At 53.1% G+C, this 16,695-nt stretch overlaps 2 protein-coding genes across 3 annotated transcripts; one reads left to right on the top strand and one right to left on the bottom strand.

Moving 5' to 3' along the window:
• Positions 1-6,600: 6,600 nt before the first annotated feature.
• Ppp2r5b (protein phosphatase 2 regulatory subunit B'beta) lies at positions 6,601-14,668 on the top strand. The gene is made up of 14 exons (XM_003468211.5): positions 6,601-6,946; positions 7,373-7,829; positions 8,486-8,682; positions 9,219-9,320; positions 9,480-9,572; positions 9,687-9,817; positions 11,136-11,195; positions 11,291-11,399; positions 11,835-11,888; positions 11,960-12,010; positions 12,133-12,252; positions 13,159-13,286; positions 13,514-13,615; positions 13,911-14,668. Exons 2-14 carry the CDS (start codon positions 7,631-7,633, stop codon positions 14,056-14,058), a joined length of 1,494 nt encoding a protein of 497 aa, XP_003468259.1. The 5' UTR covers positions 6,601-6,946; positions 7,373-7,630; the 3' UTR covers positions 14,059-14,668.
• On the bottom strand, positions 14,662-15,849 carry Gpha2 (glycoprotein hormone subunit alpha 2). Of its 2 annotated transcripts, none has more exons than XM_003468065.4 (4): positions 15,717-15,849; positions 15,385-15,528; positions 15,076-15,260; positions 14,662-14,980 (listed from the first exon to the last, which is right to left on the bottom strand). In XM_003468065.4, the coding sequence occupies exons 2-4, from the start codon at positions 15,485-15,487 to the stop codon at positions 14,879-14,881; spliced, it is 390 nt and encodes a 129-aa protein (XP_003468113.1). In that variant the 5' UTR covers positions 15,488-15,528; positions 15,717-15,849; the 3' UTR covers positions 14,662-14,878. The 2 variants fall into 2 exon arrangements, with proteins under 2 accessions (XP_003468113.1, XP_063083564.1); XM_063227494.1 differs by having other exon boundaries at positions 15,385-15,493; positions 15,717-15,838.
• Positions 15,850-16,695: the final 846 nt, after the last annotated feature.

Below are 16,695 nucleotides of genomic sequence, written 5' to 3' on the forward strand. Positions count from 1 at the left end.
CTACACACACACACACACACACACACACACACACACACACATACACACAGAGGAGCAAAAAAGAAAGGAAAGGACACCACGCACTCATGTGTTATCCTTCATCTTGCTGCCTCTTTTGCTCTCCCTGAGCCCCAGCGGAGGTGGAAGCACTGTTATGGATGTTATGGAGTAGGTAACTGCATATCCCCTTCCAAAAGCAGCAGCAGTAGAAAGGAGAAGGGAGTGCTCTCCCAGAGCCCAGGTCAGAAGGCCAGTCTCAGACCATTCCCCTCCTGTGGGGATAGGGTGCTCCATGTACAAAGACTAGGACGCAGCCCTGTATGTCAGCCCTGGGTGTTCTGAGGTAGCTGCTTCGAGACTGCTTTCCTGAGGGAGGGGGAAAACAGGATCAGATGGCACCCACAGAGCTGCCTCCAGAACTTGGCGGGGCACTCGCATCTGTGTCTTAGGGTAGATTCCTGTATGCCCATTCCTGATCCTGATTCACAAGGATGTGAGGGGTGCAGAGGCCCTTTGTCCACCTTCTACAGGTAAATCAACTGGCTTCTTGGGAAACCAACTCTACCCACAGCCTTGGAGCAGGAGCCCAATGAGTGAATATACACTATTGCAGACAGTGGGACCACAGTTTTGGGGAGTAAGGATGGCGCTGAGTCCCCACTGGGGTATTTAATTTCTGGGTAGAGTCTCAGCAACAATTGTTTGTTTGTTGTTTTGAGACAGGGTCTTGCTATGTAGTTCAGGCTAGTCTTGAACTATGTAGCCCAGGCTGGCCTCAAACTCAACTCATGGCAATCCTCTGGATTCAACCTCCCAAGAGCTGAGTGAGATTGTCACAGCCTGGGTCTAAGAGTCTTCCTAGGCTGAAATAAAGAATTTAACTCACCCCTTTAACATAAGTACGCAGGTAGCTGACTCCTGTCTGAAAAAGAATTTTCAGCACATGTCAATAAAAGGTGTGAGGAAGATTCATCAGAGGTAGATAGAGAAGGCATTCAAGAATAGAGTGAAGGGCTCAAAGAGGGGGCTGGGGATTTAGCTCAGCAGTGTAAGTGCCTGCTTGGCAAAATCCAATCCTCAACACCAAAAAAAAAAAAAAAAAAAAAAAAAAAAGAAAGAAAGAAAGAAAGAAAAGAAAAAAATGAGGCATGCAAAAAAATAGTAATTGGGGATCTTTCAGGTGTTTCTAAATGTGTAGATCTGTGGATTTAGATAATCTTTAGACTTTGTTTCAGTATTAATTTTAGAGGGTGAGAGTGGATGGCCTACCCATGGAGAGCTCTCCATCTGCAAGTAAAAGGGAAGGAGCAGACCCATTTGCAACTAAAAAGGGAGTGGTCCAGTTTTGCTGTTTTGGGAGAAGGAAAAACAAACACACTGGGTTTCTGTTCTAAAACTTCGATTTTTGGCATAAGCACCTCCTTTGCAAGCAGGCAGTCGTGAGTTCGATCCCTGGTACTGATAAAACCGAAAAAGACAAAAAAAAAAAAAAACTTCAGTTTTTTCTTTTTTGAGGCAGGGTTTCATTATATGGTTCAAACTGATCTTGAACTCACTAGGTAGCCCAGGTTGGTTTTGAACTCACAGTGATCCTCCTGCCTCAGCCTCCGAAGTGTTGGGATCACAAGTGCGCCTGGTTTTTTGTAGTTTTTCTTTAAGGTGTATTTTTTAAAGTTTTAACTTCATTGTGTCTTTTCTTCCTAGTTTTATTTCTTTTGTCCTACCTCAGGACTATGGGTGTATGCCACCATGCCCAGGAGGTCCAGCAGTCTTTTTTTTTTTTTTTTTTCTTTTTTTGTACTCAGGACCTTGTACTGGCCAGGCAGGCACTTATGCCACTGAACTATATCCCCAGCCAACCAATCTTAAAAGTACCCTGAGCTTGGACACTGCATTGGGGGGCTGCTCCTGGAGGCCTGGATCCCCCAGAGAGGCAAGAAAGAGCAGGCAGTGCCCAGGGGTGGACTCAGGGCAGAGGAGGCACTTTAGAGTGGGTAGCAACTCATAAGGCAAATTGTGCTGAGTTCCCCCAGGCACAGGCCCCCCAAAAATTTTTTGCTGGGATGGGGGAGGAATCAGGTGGGTGTGCAAGGGATCACAAAGACTAGGGGCTGTGGCTTTTGACTTGATCTTTGGAGGGCCTTTTTTTGTTTTGTTTTGTTTTTTGTTTTCCCATCCTCTAGTATTAGAAGTTAAATGCAGGGCTTTTACACTGAACTCCATCCCTAGTCCCATTGTTCTTTTTCAAACAAATTTTGAGGGCTGGGGATTTATTTATTTATTTATTTAGACTTTTTCCTTTTTATCGGTACCGGGGATCGTACTCATGACCGCCTGCTTGTAAGGTAGGCGCTTATGCCTGCTGAGCTGAGCCCTGAGGGCTGGGGATTTAGCTTAGTGGGCATAGTGGGCACAAGTGCCTGCCTGGCAAGTGTGAGGTCGTGAGTTTGATCCCTGGTACCAAAAAAAAAAAATTTTTTTTCAGGCTGGGGATTTAGCTCAGCAGTGTAAGTGCCTGCCTTCCAAGCACCGGGTCATGAGTTTAATCCCTGGAACCGGTAAAAAAATTTTTAAAAAAATTGTTTTTTGAGACAAGGTCTCACTAAATTGCTAAATTTACACAGGGATCTCTAGAACTTCCTTTTTCTTTTTTTCTTGCTTTCTTTTATTTATTTATTTATTTATTTTTTGGTATCAGGAATCAAACTCATGATTTTGCACTTGTCAAGAAGGTACTGTGCTGCCGAGCTACGTCCCCAGCCCTTTTTTCATTTTTTGAAACAAAGTCTCACTATGCAGTTGAGAGTGTCCTTAAATTCGCTATGTAGCCAGGCTGACCTTTACTCCTCAGTACTGGGATTATAGGTATGCACCATCACACCCAACTTGGGCTGGAATTTTAGATGCTCCTGCCTCAGTCTCAGGCTGCTGGAAGTACAGGTATGCTCTATAAAGCCTGGCTAATGGCCCGTATTTTATCTGAAGGGTAGGGTTTTCCTGGAGAAGACAGCTAACTCACATGGTTTCAGCTAGAGGAAGTTTCCAGGAAGATGCCAAGGAACAAGGTATTCAGGTCAAAGGAGCTCCAGAAGGGTAGCTCGGAGCCATCAGGAGTACAGAGAGATCCAAACACACTCAAAATAGAAAATTCATTTAGTAGTATTTTAAGAATACTGCACTGGACATGGCACACATCTGGAACCTCAGCACTGTAGAAAGCTGAGGCAGGAGGATGGCATTTTTGGACCCAGCCAGGGCAACTTCGTGATTTACTGAGGCCTGCCTTGAAATAATAAATTCAAAAGGGTTAGAGATGTAATTTAGTGAGAAGGTTCTAAAGGCCTAGAGTTTACTCCCTGGTCTGAAAAACAAACAAATAACTATTGAATTGTGTAACTAAAATGGGTTAAGCTTTTTTCAGTTTTTCTTCTGAGTACGTCTCAATGCATGCAATGATGGAAATACACTGTAATGCATCATGTTACACATAACTAAGACCTTTTATTATTTATTTATTTACTTTTCAGTCTTTTGGAGACAGGGTCTCATTATGCTGGCCTGGGCTCACTTGGTTTTCCTGGAGAAGACACAGGCCTGATTTTGAATTTGCAAGGATCCTCCTGCTTCAGCCTCCTGAGTGCTGGGATTACAGATGTGTTAACACCACACCCAGTTATGCATACCATTTTTAAGTGTATAGTTTGCTAGCTTTATGTGTACTCACAATGCTGTGTAAGCCATCCCTGTGTCTTTTGATCTTGCAAAACTGAAATAATAAACTCATTAAACCAACTCCAAAATGAGTGAATTTTTTTTTTTTCAAAATGAGTGAAATTTTTTTAAAAAAGTTAAAATTGAGTTGGGGATATAGCTCAGTCATATAAGTGCCTGCCTCACAAGCACAAAGTCCTGAGTTCAATCCCCAGTTCCCAGTCTCACCAGAAAAAGTCAAAATGAGTGAAATTTACAGCTTGGCATAGTGGCACATGCCTGTAATCCAAGTACTTGGAAGATTGAGGCAGGAGAATGTTGCAAGTTCTAGACCAGCCTGGGCTATGAAGCGAGTCCAAGGCCAGCCTGAACTGCATAGAGGGGGATTTGCTGGGGAGTTAGCTCAGCAGGCAGAGTACCTGCCTGGCAAGTGCAAGGTCCTGAGGTTCAATTCTTAGTTTCAAAACAAAATGTGAAATTGAAGGTAGATCTATGTAGATATTTTTGTTTTTGTGGTGCTAGAGATTGAACCCAGGATCTCTCCTATGCTAGATAAGCGTTCTAATATGCAAGGTGTGTCTATGCTCTCTCAATAGATATTAAAAGCCTGACATGGTAGTGCATGCGTGGGACACTGAAGCAGGAGAATCTCAAATTTCAGCACAACCTGAATTAAGTTGCAATTTAGCAACTTAATGAGATCTTGTTTCAAAATTTAAAAGGGGTGGGGCAGGCTGAGGTTGTAGCTCAGGCTGAAAGCTCTGGGTTCAATCCCTAGAATAACATCAAGGAACAAGTAGAAGAGCCGGGTGTGGTGGCAGAGCCACTTGGGAGGCTGAGGTAGAAGAATCAGGTGAGCCCAGAAGTTCAAGACCAACCCAGGCCAACCTAGACCCTGTCTCAAGGACAAATAAAATCTGAGGCAGAAGGATCATTGAGTTTAAGTCTAATCTTGGTTACATAGTGGGAACCTATCTCTAAATAACCAAACAGAAGAAGAAAAGTATTTCTACCTAGCAACCCTCCTCTCCCAGCCAAGTTGACAGTTTTGCCTATTTTGAGACCTAGGTCAGTTGTCACTTCTGGAGATGGAGGCGTAGCCCACTGTGGTAGATGGAGCACTTGGCAAGCATGCACTCAAGCTGGGTTTGAAACTTAGCACTGCAAAAACACAGCCCAGCCCAGCCCAACCCAACCCAACCCAACCCAACCAAACCAAGTGCTATGTATTCCAGGGGCGTTATACTCTCAGGACTCCCATCCTCAAACCAAGCACTGCTGTGTACAGAGTCCTTTTGGTCAGGTGTCAATGGTAGGGGCTGCAGCCAGGTTGAGGTGGAGGACCTGCTTTCTCCTTCTTCTTCCTCCTCCTCTTCTTCTCCTTCATTGTTGGGGATCAAACCAGGGTTGCTCTACCATAGACCTATGTCCCCAGCCCATTTTTCATTTCATTTCATTTCAAGACAGGGTAACGGTAACTCCCCCAGGAAGGACTTGAACTCTCCATTCTCTTAGCTCAGCCTCCTTGAGTGCTGGGATTACTGGCAGGTGTCACTGTGCCCTCCTTGGTCCCTGCTTTCGAATTGTGTGACCTTGGGCAAGAACTCCTGCCTGGGCTTCAGGCTCCTGGCATGGCTGCAGGAGGCTTTGGAGGTCCATCTCCTTCTACGCTGTTCAGGAGGCTTTTCACCTCTGGAGCCTGGGAGGTGAATAAGGGATTCCCGTTTGGCAGATAAGCCCCCGAGGTAAGGCTACTGAAGGTTTCTGAGCAAGGGATGCAGTGGCCAGGTCTCCAAGGAGATAGCCTGCGATCCGAGCCAAGCTGACCCTTGGCCCTCTGTGCAGTCCTTCAGTTTCTGTTGCTCAAGCAGGTGGGCACCTCTTGGGCACCCAGGTTTCCTCTTCTGCACCGAGTGGACACCAGAGCCCAAAGCAGGATGGGGCAGACTCTGTAAAGGGCCCCAGGCCCCACCCTGACTTCATTGCCCTCTCCTGCAGCTCAGCACGGATGAGTTTTGCATCCAGAAAAAAGTTCAAGGTGGAGATTTTACAGCTGTTCAGGAGAATAAAGAGTGCTGGAGCTTCTGATTCTGGGACGGGGCACAGGACTGCAGGCTGGAACTTTGGGCCAGGATGCCAATTTCCTCCCATCCCAGCTGTGCCTTGGATGGCCATCGAAGGATGTCATCACAGAGCTCCCCTGCCCATGGTTCAGCACTTGCAAGGCCACAGGGGCTCGGAGGTCCCACTGGGCAGTCCGGCTGGCAAGGGTGGGTGACAGCTCTACGGGGGTTTCTTGCGCTCTCTTGCTTTGCCTCTTCCGGCTGGCCCTTTAAACCAGAGACCATGATGTCACCACAGACAGCAAGGAACAGGAGGGGGACTGCAGGTCTGAGAAAGGACTGCATTTCCCAGCAGCCGTGGGCAAGCCACAGCCCTCCCAGCAAGCCCTGACTCATCGCAGGCTATTAACTAGTCACGTGCCAGTTTTCAAGGAGTTTCTGGAAGTGTTGAGCCATTCTGGAGGAAGCAGGGGGTTCCCACTGGGGGCACACGTAGTCCTGGCCAAATCCATGAGGTGGCATAAGCACCGTGCCTCGTACACACCAGTGTCCCGGCATCACTCCCACGTTCCCAGAGCACACTCCGGAGTCCTCTTTCCCTGCGCGGTCTCCCCTCAGGAATCCAGCAGCGCACATCCCCGCCGTACCGCCTGGCGCCCCTAGCTTCGAGATCCGCAGCGGGTTACCCTGGAGCCGCGTTCTAGGGTGAACGCTGCGCTCCTGCTGCTGCCTTTAAGAGAGGCGAGGACTACATTTCCCAGCTGCCCCGGGCCTCCCTGACGCAGCGCCCCCCTCCCAGCCGTGAGGAGGTGCGGGCCGGGCGGGGGGAGGTGACTTGATGTCATCCTGAGCAGCTGGGCGGCGGGTGCTGGAGCGCGCATAGCCCGGGCTCCCTCTGCGCCGCGCTGCGCCGCGCGGGGTCCGAGTCCCCGACGTCCGCGGAGGCGCGTGCCGATCAGACCACCCGGAGCCCGTCTTGCGCCCGGCCCCGAACCGGGGCTGAGTTAGGGGCATGCCCCTGCCCCCCCGGAGCCCGCGAGGGAACCCAGGAGCGCCGCCGCCCAGCCCCAGCGCCCCGAGCGGCCGGACTGCTGCGGAGGAGCCCTAAACCTCCGCCCCCTCCCCGCGAGCCGCCCTGGGGGTCGGAGACCCAAAGTCTGGGTTTCTGAGAAGTGAGTGTCCCCCCACCTTGAGGTCTGGGGGGCTCTAAAGGAGGCATTGAGGTGGAGAGGGTGCTGAGATGAAGGAGGAGGGCGGTAGGGGAACAGGGGCCCCCGTTGGAAGTCTGAGGTGGCTGGCGTTAGTGGAGTGGGGCAACCCCGTTCAGGTAAGGGGTGGCCATGAGGGATAAGGGGCCCATTCTGAGTAGGACTGGCCTGGGGAATAGGCCCTATTTTGGAAAAGGTTATTTTAGACCCTGGGGCTTTCAGTCTAGGAGAAGTGAGAAGCAAGCCCGTGGAGCAAGAAGACTGCACCCCTAAATTGGGGTCTTGGAGAGGGTAGGAGGGAAAAGAGGCAGGGTATCCAGCTGCCGCAAAGTGCTGACCGCTGTCTCTGCCTTTCCTGCTGACCTTTCTGCCCCGACTCCTTTTCCCAAGAGCCGGAGTGGGAATCTGGATTGCACTCTTCTGGAACCCGAGGAAGGACCCAAGGCCTGAGCCATCTCCTTTCCAAGCTGCCTGCCCCCCAGGACTGGGCAGTTGCCGAAGGCCCTGGGGGGGGGGCCCAGGACTGTGTTTGTGCCCCCCCCCAACGACAGGATGGGCCCAAGTTAGTCCACCCAGCTTCACCCTGCATCCTCCAGGCCCAGAGGGAAGTCCAGAGGCTCTGAAAGCTTGACTTGCTGCCTGCCCACCATGGAGACGAAGCTGCCCCCCGCAAGCACCCCCACCAGCCCCTCCTCCCCGGGGCTGTCGCCTGTGCCACCACCGGACAAAGTAGATGGCTTCTCCCGACGTTCCCTCCGCAGGGCCCGGCCCCGCCGCTCCCATAGCTCCTCTCAGTTTCGCTATCAGAGCAACCAGCAAGAGCTCACGCCACTTCCCCTGCTTAAAGGTGAGCCCAGGCTGGCTGCCAGGGTGCCTGCCATGGAGGAGGCCAGCAAGGATGAGGGTGGAGAGAGGTGCATCCATCAGAGGGAGTTTGCAGGATGCTTGCAGGGGATTCCATCATCGGAACTGCCTACAGTCTGACGCATGGCCTGACAGGCCTGTCATCGCTGGAGGTGGGGCATCTGGAGGTGGCACCACCCTGGGGGACAGGCCAGGGCCCAGAGCGAGGCCCACAGCCCTGCTCAGGAGGTCACTGTCAGCCCAGCTGGCTGCCTGGGTCCTGGAGCTAGGTCCTGGAGCATGGCTTTCTGTGGTCACCATGTCGGTCCTGCCCTTACCTCTGAGCCTATTTCTGACTTATAGTAAAAGGTGCCACCTAGGAGAGGATGGCAAAGGCTGTTTTGGGGGAATTCACACATCCAGGCTTTATGATCTTGCTTTAAAATCTTTAATTCTCTGAGTCTGGATTAGGAGAAAGACAGGAAGATCCTCCCCAACCCCTAGGGGTGAGCAGAAAGGACCCAAGTTGTTTGTTGTCTGCAGGGAGTGAAAGATGGTGGAGCAGAGTGTGGGATCTAGGGTGAGCAGAGACTGCCTGGAAGTTTGGCCCTGCCCAGAGCTCTGCAGCTGGCACCAGGTTCAGCCCCTTGTCCTCCCCAGATGTGCCAGCCTCTGAGCTGCATGAGCTGTTGAGCCGGAAGCTGGCCCAGTGTGGAGTGGTGTTTGACTTCCTGGACTGTGTGGCCGACCTGAAGGGGAAGGAGGTAAAGCGGGCAGCACTCAACGAGCTGGTGGAGTGTGTGGGAAGCACTCGGGGCGTCCTCATTGAGCCTGTCTACCCAGACATCATCCGCATGGTGAGCACTGGGCCCGGCCTCTGGGGGATTGCTTAGGGGACACATGAACTCTGCTGGCCCACTTCGGGACCCCTGTACAAAGGCCTCAGCGTGTCTTGTACTCCCTGGGAGCCTGCTGTTGCCCACTACCCACTCAAGGCCTCCTCAGCCAGCCCACTCCTGTGCCTTGGCTGAGGTGGGCTAAACCCCAAGTGCCCTCCCTGCCTCAGGTCCCCTCATGGCCTGGCTCTGGTGCTGCCTCTTCGGGGAAGCTCCTTGGCAAGGTCCATTTTCTCCCCAGAATGCCTGGGAACCACATGGTTTTCAACTCCTCTTTCCCTTTGGACTACACCTGCCTAGGGATGTGGCCCATTGTCCTTGTGTCTCCAGCCACTGGCCTAGGGCTTGCACGAGCTGGGTGTTCAGGTGATGAGGAGTGAGCTATTTGCTGGCACCAATGCTGAGGTTAAAGCATTAGAATTTTGGATGAGGGATCCCTCCAGTTTCTGCCTTCAGAGGATCTTTCTTAAGGAACCCTGCTCCCTGCTCTCCCCTAGATCTCAGTGAATATCTTCCGGACCCTTCCCCCCAGTGAGAACCCTGAGTTTGACCCTGAAGAGGATGAGCCAAACTTGGAGCCTTCATGGCCACACCTGCAGGTATGAAGAGTGACAGGGAGATGGGTGACCTCTTTACTACAGAGGTGATCAGAGGGCTGGGAGAGGGTCTGCTCAGCCTATAGACTGCTGGCTAAAGGCTGGAGGAAGGGTTTAAGGCTGTGACCAAACTCACCGCTTTTGTCTGTGTCCCTCCCCCAGCTGGTGTATGAGTTTTTCCTGCGTTTCTTGGAGAGCCCAGACTTCCAGCCCTCTGTGGCCAAGAGATATGTGGATCAAAAGTTTGTCCTGATGGTGATGTGGGGAGCGCAGGCTGGGTGGGGTGTAGAGCAAGGGGGCTCTTGGAAGGCATGCGGTAGGATAGGAGGAACCTGGGGTTGACGTCTCCCCTGACTCCTGGCCCCACAGCTCCTGGAGCTGTTTGACAGTGAGGATCCCCGGGAGCGAGAGTACCTTAAGACCATCTTGCACCGGGTCTACGGCAAGTTCCTGGGTCTCCGGGCCTACATCCGAAAACAGTGCAATCACATCTTCCTCCGGTGAGTGGCTGCTGTCCACCCAGCAGAGACTTGGGGAGGGAGGGGGTGAGGGGGCCTTGAGGGATGACAAAGATTGGGGTTCCTGGCCTGTGGGGGTCATGTGAGATTCCAGTTTACGAAATTCTTTTTCTGTAATACAGTATTGATCTCTGCAAAGCCTGTAAAGTCAGCAGAGAATGAATGTTTATTTCCATTTTACAGATGGGGAGGAGGAGGCCATCAGAGTAGTTTACAGGGCCTGAAGCAGTTCAGGGGAGCCCAGGATCTAGACTTAGAGTCCTTGTGGCCCCAAAGAAGGATTGTTTCTGCAATCATGAATTGCACATCAGCTCCCATTGGGAGCCGCTTGTAGTTGAGACCGTGGCTCTGGTGTGAATCAGCTTGCATCTGAGTCTGGTTCCCCTGTTTGGGGGAAACATGAGCAGAACACTTGCTTACACACTGTCTAGGCTTCTCATCCTTGAAACAGGATGCTGCCTGATATAAGGCAGCGCCTCCAAAGCACTCTGTAGTGCCTGACCCTGGGTGGTGACTCTGAAACCTTAGCCCTTATTGTTCTGAGCAGACAAGTAGGTAAGACGTGATCTGAGTCCTCCAGGAGCTTGGAGTCCATTAGATTCCCCACTCATTAACTTCAGAGCAAGTGTAATTTAACCACCGGGTCTTGACTTCCTCATCTGTGTAATGGCTTTAATACGCCCTACTTCCCAGGAGAGTTTTGAGAATTATAGAGTACGGAATAGCTGCGCTAAGTGTATGTCACTGCTTTGGTTGAGTGTGGGGAGAGCCAAGGTCATGGGCTGACATGGGGGATGAGGTAGGGTGCTATGGGCTGGGAGAGAAGATGAGCTGGAATGCTGCATTGAAGAGAAGCAGAGTGCAGTGCTGCACACTTGTAATCCCAGCTGCTTGGGAGACTGAGACAGAAGCATTGCAAGTTCAAAGCTAGCCTGGGCAACTCAGCAAGACCCTGTCTCAAAATAAAAAAGGACCAGCAATGTAGCTCAGTGGTAAAGCACTTGCATAGCATGTGCCAGGCCCTAAATTTGATCCTTGGTGCTGGAAAAAATTTAAAAAGTTGTGCTGGGTGGGAAGCAGTGTGGCTGGGCTGACAGTGGGGTTTTGGGGCTTTGGGAATAGAGCTCCATGCGGCCTGGGGAGACAGTTGGACACTGGGGAGATGGTTGCTGTGTTGAGGGATGGGTGGATGGATGGGTGTGCAGGCAGGTGAGGTGAGAGGGAGTGTCAGGATGGCTCCCAGAGATGCTGGACCTGCTACCTGGCTCTGGTCCTCCTGCATTCTCTTCTTCCCTTGCAGGTTCATCTATGAACTTGAGCACTTCAATGGTGTGGCCGAGCTGCTGGAGATCTTGGGAAGGTGATTGGCCCAGGGCTCTGAAGCTCAGGATTCTGCGGGGAGGAAAAGGGACCTGGTCATCTGAGCCCCACTCTGGTCTTCTATCCCCTCCCCAGCATCATCAATGGCTTTGCGCTGCCCCTGAAGACTGAGCACAAGCAGTTCCTGGTTCGAGTCCTGATCCCCCTTCACTCCGTCAAGTCGCTGTCTGTCTTCCATGCCCAGGTGAGGCCCGCGCCTGGCCCTGCTGAGCAGGCACCCCTGCCAGAGTCTGGGCTGCCAGTAGGCCCAGGAGGTCAGCCTGACACTCCCAGATCCCATCTGTACTCATTTTGCACCAGCCACCTTAGAGAATTTCCACCGTGGACATCCGTCCAGGCCCTTCCCTCTCTACCTGGCCTGGGCAGGATGAAATTCTCCTCCTACAGTCTCAAAGATTACAGGGATCTATTAGGGACTCTTTGGCAGAGTTGCCAAAGATCAGCGTGTGGGATGTTCTCCGTGAAGTCATCAGTGTGTCCCCACGCCCTGTGTTTGTGGTGGCTCGTGCTTCCCAGGCAGCAGTCCAGCCCGGAGAACAGGGGGAGAGGCAGTAAGTGGGCAACCACCTGGCACCCATTCCCCTCTTGACTACGAGTCTTTCTCCTCTACCCGCTGCAGCTGGCCTACTGTGTGGTGCAGTTCCTGGAGAAGGATGCTACCTTGACAGAGCATGTGAGTACCCCTGGGGGGAAGGAGGGCCCCTCACTCTGCAGGGGTGACTCCCCTCTGCCTCTGTCCCACAGGTGATCCGGGGGCTGCTTAAATATTGGCCAAAAACCTGCACCCAGAAGGAGGTAGGAGGAAGGTTTCTGATGCCCACCAGAGGGGGGCGCCAGGCTCAGCCTCCTGAAGGCAAGGGCAATGTGTGTGTGGTTCCGGGGCAGACATGAGCTGTGGTCCTCTCCTCACCCTGCAGGTGATGTTTCTGGGGGAGATGGAAGAGATTCTTGATGTCATCGAGCCCTCCCAGTTTGTAAAGATCCAGGAGCCCCTCTTCAAGCAGGTGGCTCGCTGTGTCTCCAGCCCCCACTTCCAGGTATGGGGCTGGGCCAGATAGGTGGGACGAGTTGTACCTGGCACGGTTGACCAGTTGACCAAAAGTTCTCTGCTCTCACTTGTCCTCCAGTCCTGGGTCTGATGATGGGGAGGTGCTGGGCTTGGGATCAGGACCCATGGGGCCAGGCTCACATCTGCCTTTGATGCCAGAGGGGCCTTGGGCAAAACTCCTGTAAATTGGGGCAACAATTTCTCCACAAGATAGTGACAGAACTGAAGGGTCCAGGAGTATAAACATGTTTGGTTAATTGAGCTAGACCGGGAAGGAGTGGTGGTGTTACTTTGCCCTGTTTGTTAATGGCTTTCCATTATTTCCCTCTGATGACACAGCCAGTCTTCTCTACCCATCCCAGCAAGCTGTAACTCACTTTCCTGCCCATTGTTCATCCTCCTCCTCCTTCTCTTCCTTTTTTTTTGCAGTGCTAGTTATTGAGCCCAGGGCTTCACACATGCTAGGCAAGTGCTCTACCCCTGAGCTACACCCCTCTCTCCTGTTCTTGTGAACCATAACTGCAGTGAAATCTGTTCTTCCTCATAGGTTTTTGATACTTCTTTGTCTTAAATAGCTTAGTATCTCATTTTATTTTTAAAACACTCTGTAGGAAAAGGCACGATTAACCCCATTTCACAGATCAGCCACCTGAGGCGGAAAGGTCAAATGTATTGTGCAAGGTCATGTGGGCATGGCAGTGTCTGTAGTAGGCTTAGGATTAATTGCCCCGGTGTTGGACTCGAAGCCCAGGGCTCTTCCTCTTTTCCACCTCATTTCTTTCCTCCAGGGGTCAGGGAGCTCTCAGGATGGGGTGTGGGGAGCAGGCATGGTGACCGAGAGCAGGGCTGAATGCCAGCCTCCCACACAGACATTCTGCTGCCTCTGCTGCCCCAGGTTGCAGAGCGGGCTCTGTACTTCTGGAACAATGAGTATATCCTGAGCCTCATTGAGGACAACTGCCACACTGTGCTTCCTGCTGTGTTCGGGACCCTCTACCAAGTCTCCAAGGAGCACTGGAATCAGTGAGTGCCCAAGTTTTGACCTAAGCCTCAGCCCACCCCCACCTAGCCTCGGAGGAGCAGAGAAAGTGTCAAAGGGTGGGCTCGGGGCCCAGGGGAAGGGGAATGGTGGCATGGAGATGTTTGGGGAAGCAGGGGGTGGGCCCAGGATGGGCAGTGCCTGAGGGATGCTGGGCCAAATAGTTGTTGCTTTAAAAACCTCTTTGACCCCCTCCCTCGACCATGCCCAGAACCATCGTCTCTCTGATCTACAATGTGCTCAAGACCTTCATGGAGATGAATGGGAAGCTGTTTGATGAGCTCACGGCCTCATACAAGCTGGAAAAGCAGCAGTGAGTGCTGGGAAAAGATCAGGGGTCTGGGCCTGGGATTGAAGAGCACAGAGCAGGCGCAAGCCTGCAGTCAGGTGTCCCATCCCCATCATGTCCCTGCACGTGCTGGCCAGGCCAGCTTCTCGGCCACATGAGTGCAGGCTGAGAGTGGTTTCCGCTCAGCTCAGCACTGCCCTAACCCAGTTCCCATGGTCTTCCAGGGCAGTGTGCTTCTGAGCCTCACCCTTAGTGGCAAGGTGGGAAGGGGGTTGGATTTGGGGGCCAGTGTGGGAGCTGCCTCGCCCTCTCTCTCTAGGGAGCAGCAGAAAGCCCGGGAGCGCCAGGAGCTGTGGCAAGGATTGGAGGAGCTGCGGCTGCGCAGACTACAGGGAACCCAGGGAGCCAGGGAGGCCCCCCTCCAGCGGCTCACACCACAGGCAGCCACTAGTGGGGGTCAGAGCTAGAGCCCCAGAAGGGGAGAAGCTGAGCCCAGAGCTTTCAGTCCCTCTGTCCCTTCTCCTGCCCAGGGGCCCAAGAGACACGCGTCTGGCCCTGGCCAGCCAGTGTGGGCAGCCTGCGCTGGGGAGACAAGAAGATGCGATGGTGGTCTTGGCAGCAGCACTCTTAGGCCCTGTGTTAAGATGACCAGGGCAGGCACGACTGGGTAGCTGCTGTCAGGGCTCTGGCCTGGCCATAGCGCTGAGCTCTGGGGGCAGCAGGCTCCCGCCCCTGCTCCAGCCCTGGCCCAGGGCTTGGGTGCAGAGCACCTCACCTGCCCTGCCTTGGGTGGGCCTCAAGTCCTTCCTCACCCCCACCATGCGGCCTGGGGTCTATTTATTCTGCCCAGCTCACCCCCAACACAGACACTGACTGTCCTGGCCCTGGGGCATCCTCCCTTCCACTCCCTTGCCCTGTCCTTCCTTGTCCCCTTTTTATTTATTGGGCAGGGGGAGGGGTGAGGGCACAGGCAAAGAAGAGATTCACAGAGTCCTGGGGTGAGGGGGGTCACAGTAATCACAGTCTATCCTCTTCTCATGCCTGGGGGTAGACTTAATAAAGAGAGAAACTCAAGAACTGCTTGCTTTATTGTGGGGCAGGAACAGAGAAGGGCAGGAAGGGATGGGAGACTGGATAGAAGGATCAGGCAGAGGAGATGAGGAAGAAACAGGAACCCCCTTCTCAGGAGGCAGCCACTGCGAGTTACTCAGAAGGTCAGAGCTGGAGCAGCTCCTGTGTAAACGATCTCGTGCAAGTGGACAGCAGGACTAGGACTCCTTCTAGCGGCTAGATGCGTGAGAGGCGGCACATGTCACACCGGCAGGCCCTGGCCGTGAAGATCTCAAGCTCACCGCTCTGGCTCCCTGTGCACTGCAGCTGTACCTTCACCTGTTGGAGAGGGAGTCCGCCCGGTCCGCTCCCAGGCCATCTTCGAGCCCAGTCTCTTCCCTCTGCCTGCACCCCTGGGCTCAGGTGCCCCTCACCTTCCTCAGGCCATGGATGGTGCAGCACTGAGACACGGAGGTGATGTTGTGCCGATAACCGCTGGCCACCAGCACAGAGTACCGGGAGGGGAAGGCGCTGGACTCACAGTGGCCCACACAGGCCTGTGCCACATGGGACCCCTGGCAGGTGCCTTGAGGGTCACTTCGCACTGTCACATTGAAGGCTGGAAGGAGACGGGCAAGCAGAGATGCTCCTCTGCAAAGGCCACCACCACATGGATCCAATGGCCCTGTCTGGCATCTCTGCTCCCTCCCATCCTCTGACCCTTTGGTCGCTCAGTTACTTACGATGCAAGTGGCAGCCTGGGATGGCTGCCTCCCGACCCCTTCCTTCAGAGACTGCCAGGACCAGTGCGCAGAGGAGCAGGGCTCCGGGGGATGCCATGAGCATCTGAAGCTGGTTGGGAAGGGAGTTGGGCAAAGTCTGAGGGCCTGCAAGTGAGTAAGCAAGCAGGGCCACTTGATATTTGTGACAATATTTGAGTCCACCAGATCAGCCCTCTGCCCTGGGATTCTCCCCTGGAACTTGCTGAACCATCCGGACCTCCCTACACCCGTGGGCGTCTGCAGGGTTCTCATCACACCCTAGCCCTCTGCACCTAAGGCCTGTAGGCACTCACCAGTCTGCCAGCAACTCCAATGACTGGCTGCCCCAGTACCTCCTGCTGGTCTCCAGGCTGCGGGCTGCAGCTCTCCTGGGTTTTATTAGCATCTGTTTTGGAGCCACGCCCTTGAGGCTGAGGCTACAGAGAAGTTCTGTCTGGGAGATCCTGTGCTGACGCATAGTCCTGACGACCGACCGAGGCTCTGCCGCTTTCTGCTATACTCTGTCTTTAAAAGCTGCCAGTGGGCCCTGGCTGCGGGGAGCAAGGTGTGAAAAAACATCCTGAGCTGATGGGGTGTGTGGCATGTGTGCTGCTGGGGAAGAGGGGTCAACTCTCTTGGCTGCCAGATTGCCTTTGCTATATGACCTTGGGCACGACCTTGGGCCTGACACCTGCCTATTCAGGCCCTTACTACCCCAGCCTTAAAATTACTAAACTTAGCCTGCCTGTCTCTTACTGACGACAGAGGAAAGGGACTGAGAATCCCTTCCAGGTTTTTATGGATGGGAAATCACAGGTGGGCAGTGCAAAGCCAGGAGGCCTGGGAGGATGAGTTATGTCAGCCTCCACTCCAGCATTTAGTGGAAAAACAGGGACTTGCTCCTCAAAGAGCCTGAAACTTTCAACCCCAGGAAGCTGGTCATTAGGGGGAAGTTCTAGTTTTGTAAGTGAGCTACCAGGGCTTAGAGAAGGATTACTAAAAGATACACAGGACTGGATATGGTGGTGCCCCAATAATCCCAGCACTCAAAAGGCTGAGGCAGGAAGATCACCACCAGTTCAAGGCCAATTTAGGCTACACAGTGAATTCAAAGGCCATCCTGGACTGCCTGGGGAGACCCTGTCTCAAACACACGTCACACAGCTCATCAATGTTAGGGCTGCTGTAGTGTTCAAATCTGCAGTCTAGTCATGGTGCTAAATCACACTTGGGCCAGGAATGTGCAAGCTGGGGAAAAGCAAGTTGGCAGTAGCTAGAGGGCAGGGCAGAGTA

This window comes from Cavia porcellus, unplaced genomic scaffold (assembly GCF_034190915.1).
Source record: "Cavia porcellus strain 051 isolate PalLab524CR breed Dunkin Hartley unplaced genomic scaffold, mCavPor4.1 scaffold_17, whole genome shotgun sequence".
Lineage (NCBI taxonomy): Eukaryota > Metazoa > Chordata > Mammalia > Rodentia > Caviidae > Cavia > Cavia porcellus.

Coding starts and splice junctions, on each gene's coding strand:
- Ppp2r5b (XM_003468211.5), top strand. CDS start 7,631: ATGGAGACGAAGCTGCCCCCCGCAAGCACCCCCACCAGCCCCTCCTCC. Junction 11,889..11,959: donor ATGCTACCTTGACAGAGCAT/GTGAGTACCCCT, acceptor TCTGTCCCACAG/GTGATCCGGGGGCTGCTTAA. Junction 13,616..13,910: donor TACAAGCTGGAAAAGCAGCA/GTGAGTGCTGGG, acceptor CTCTCTCTCTAG/GGAGCAGCAGAAAGCCCGGG.
- Gpha2 (XM_003468065.4), bottom strand. CDS start 15,487: ATGCTCATGGCATCCCCCGGAGCCCTGCTCCTCTGCGCACTGGTCCTG. Junction 15,261..15,384: donor CCCAGGCTGCCACTTGCATC/GTAAGTAACTGA, acceptor GTCTCCTTCCAG/CCTTCAATGTGACAGTGCGA. Junction 14,981..15,075: donor CCATCCATGGCCTGAGGAAG/GTGAGGGGCACC, acceptor CCTCTCCAACAG/GTGAAGGTACAGCTGCAGTG.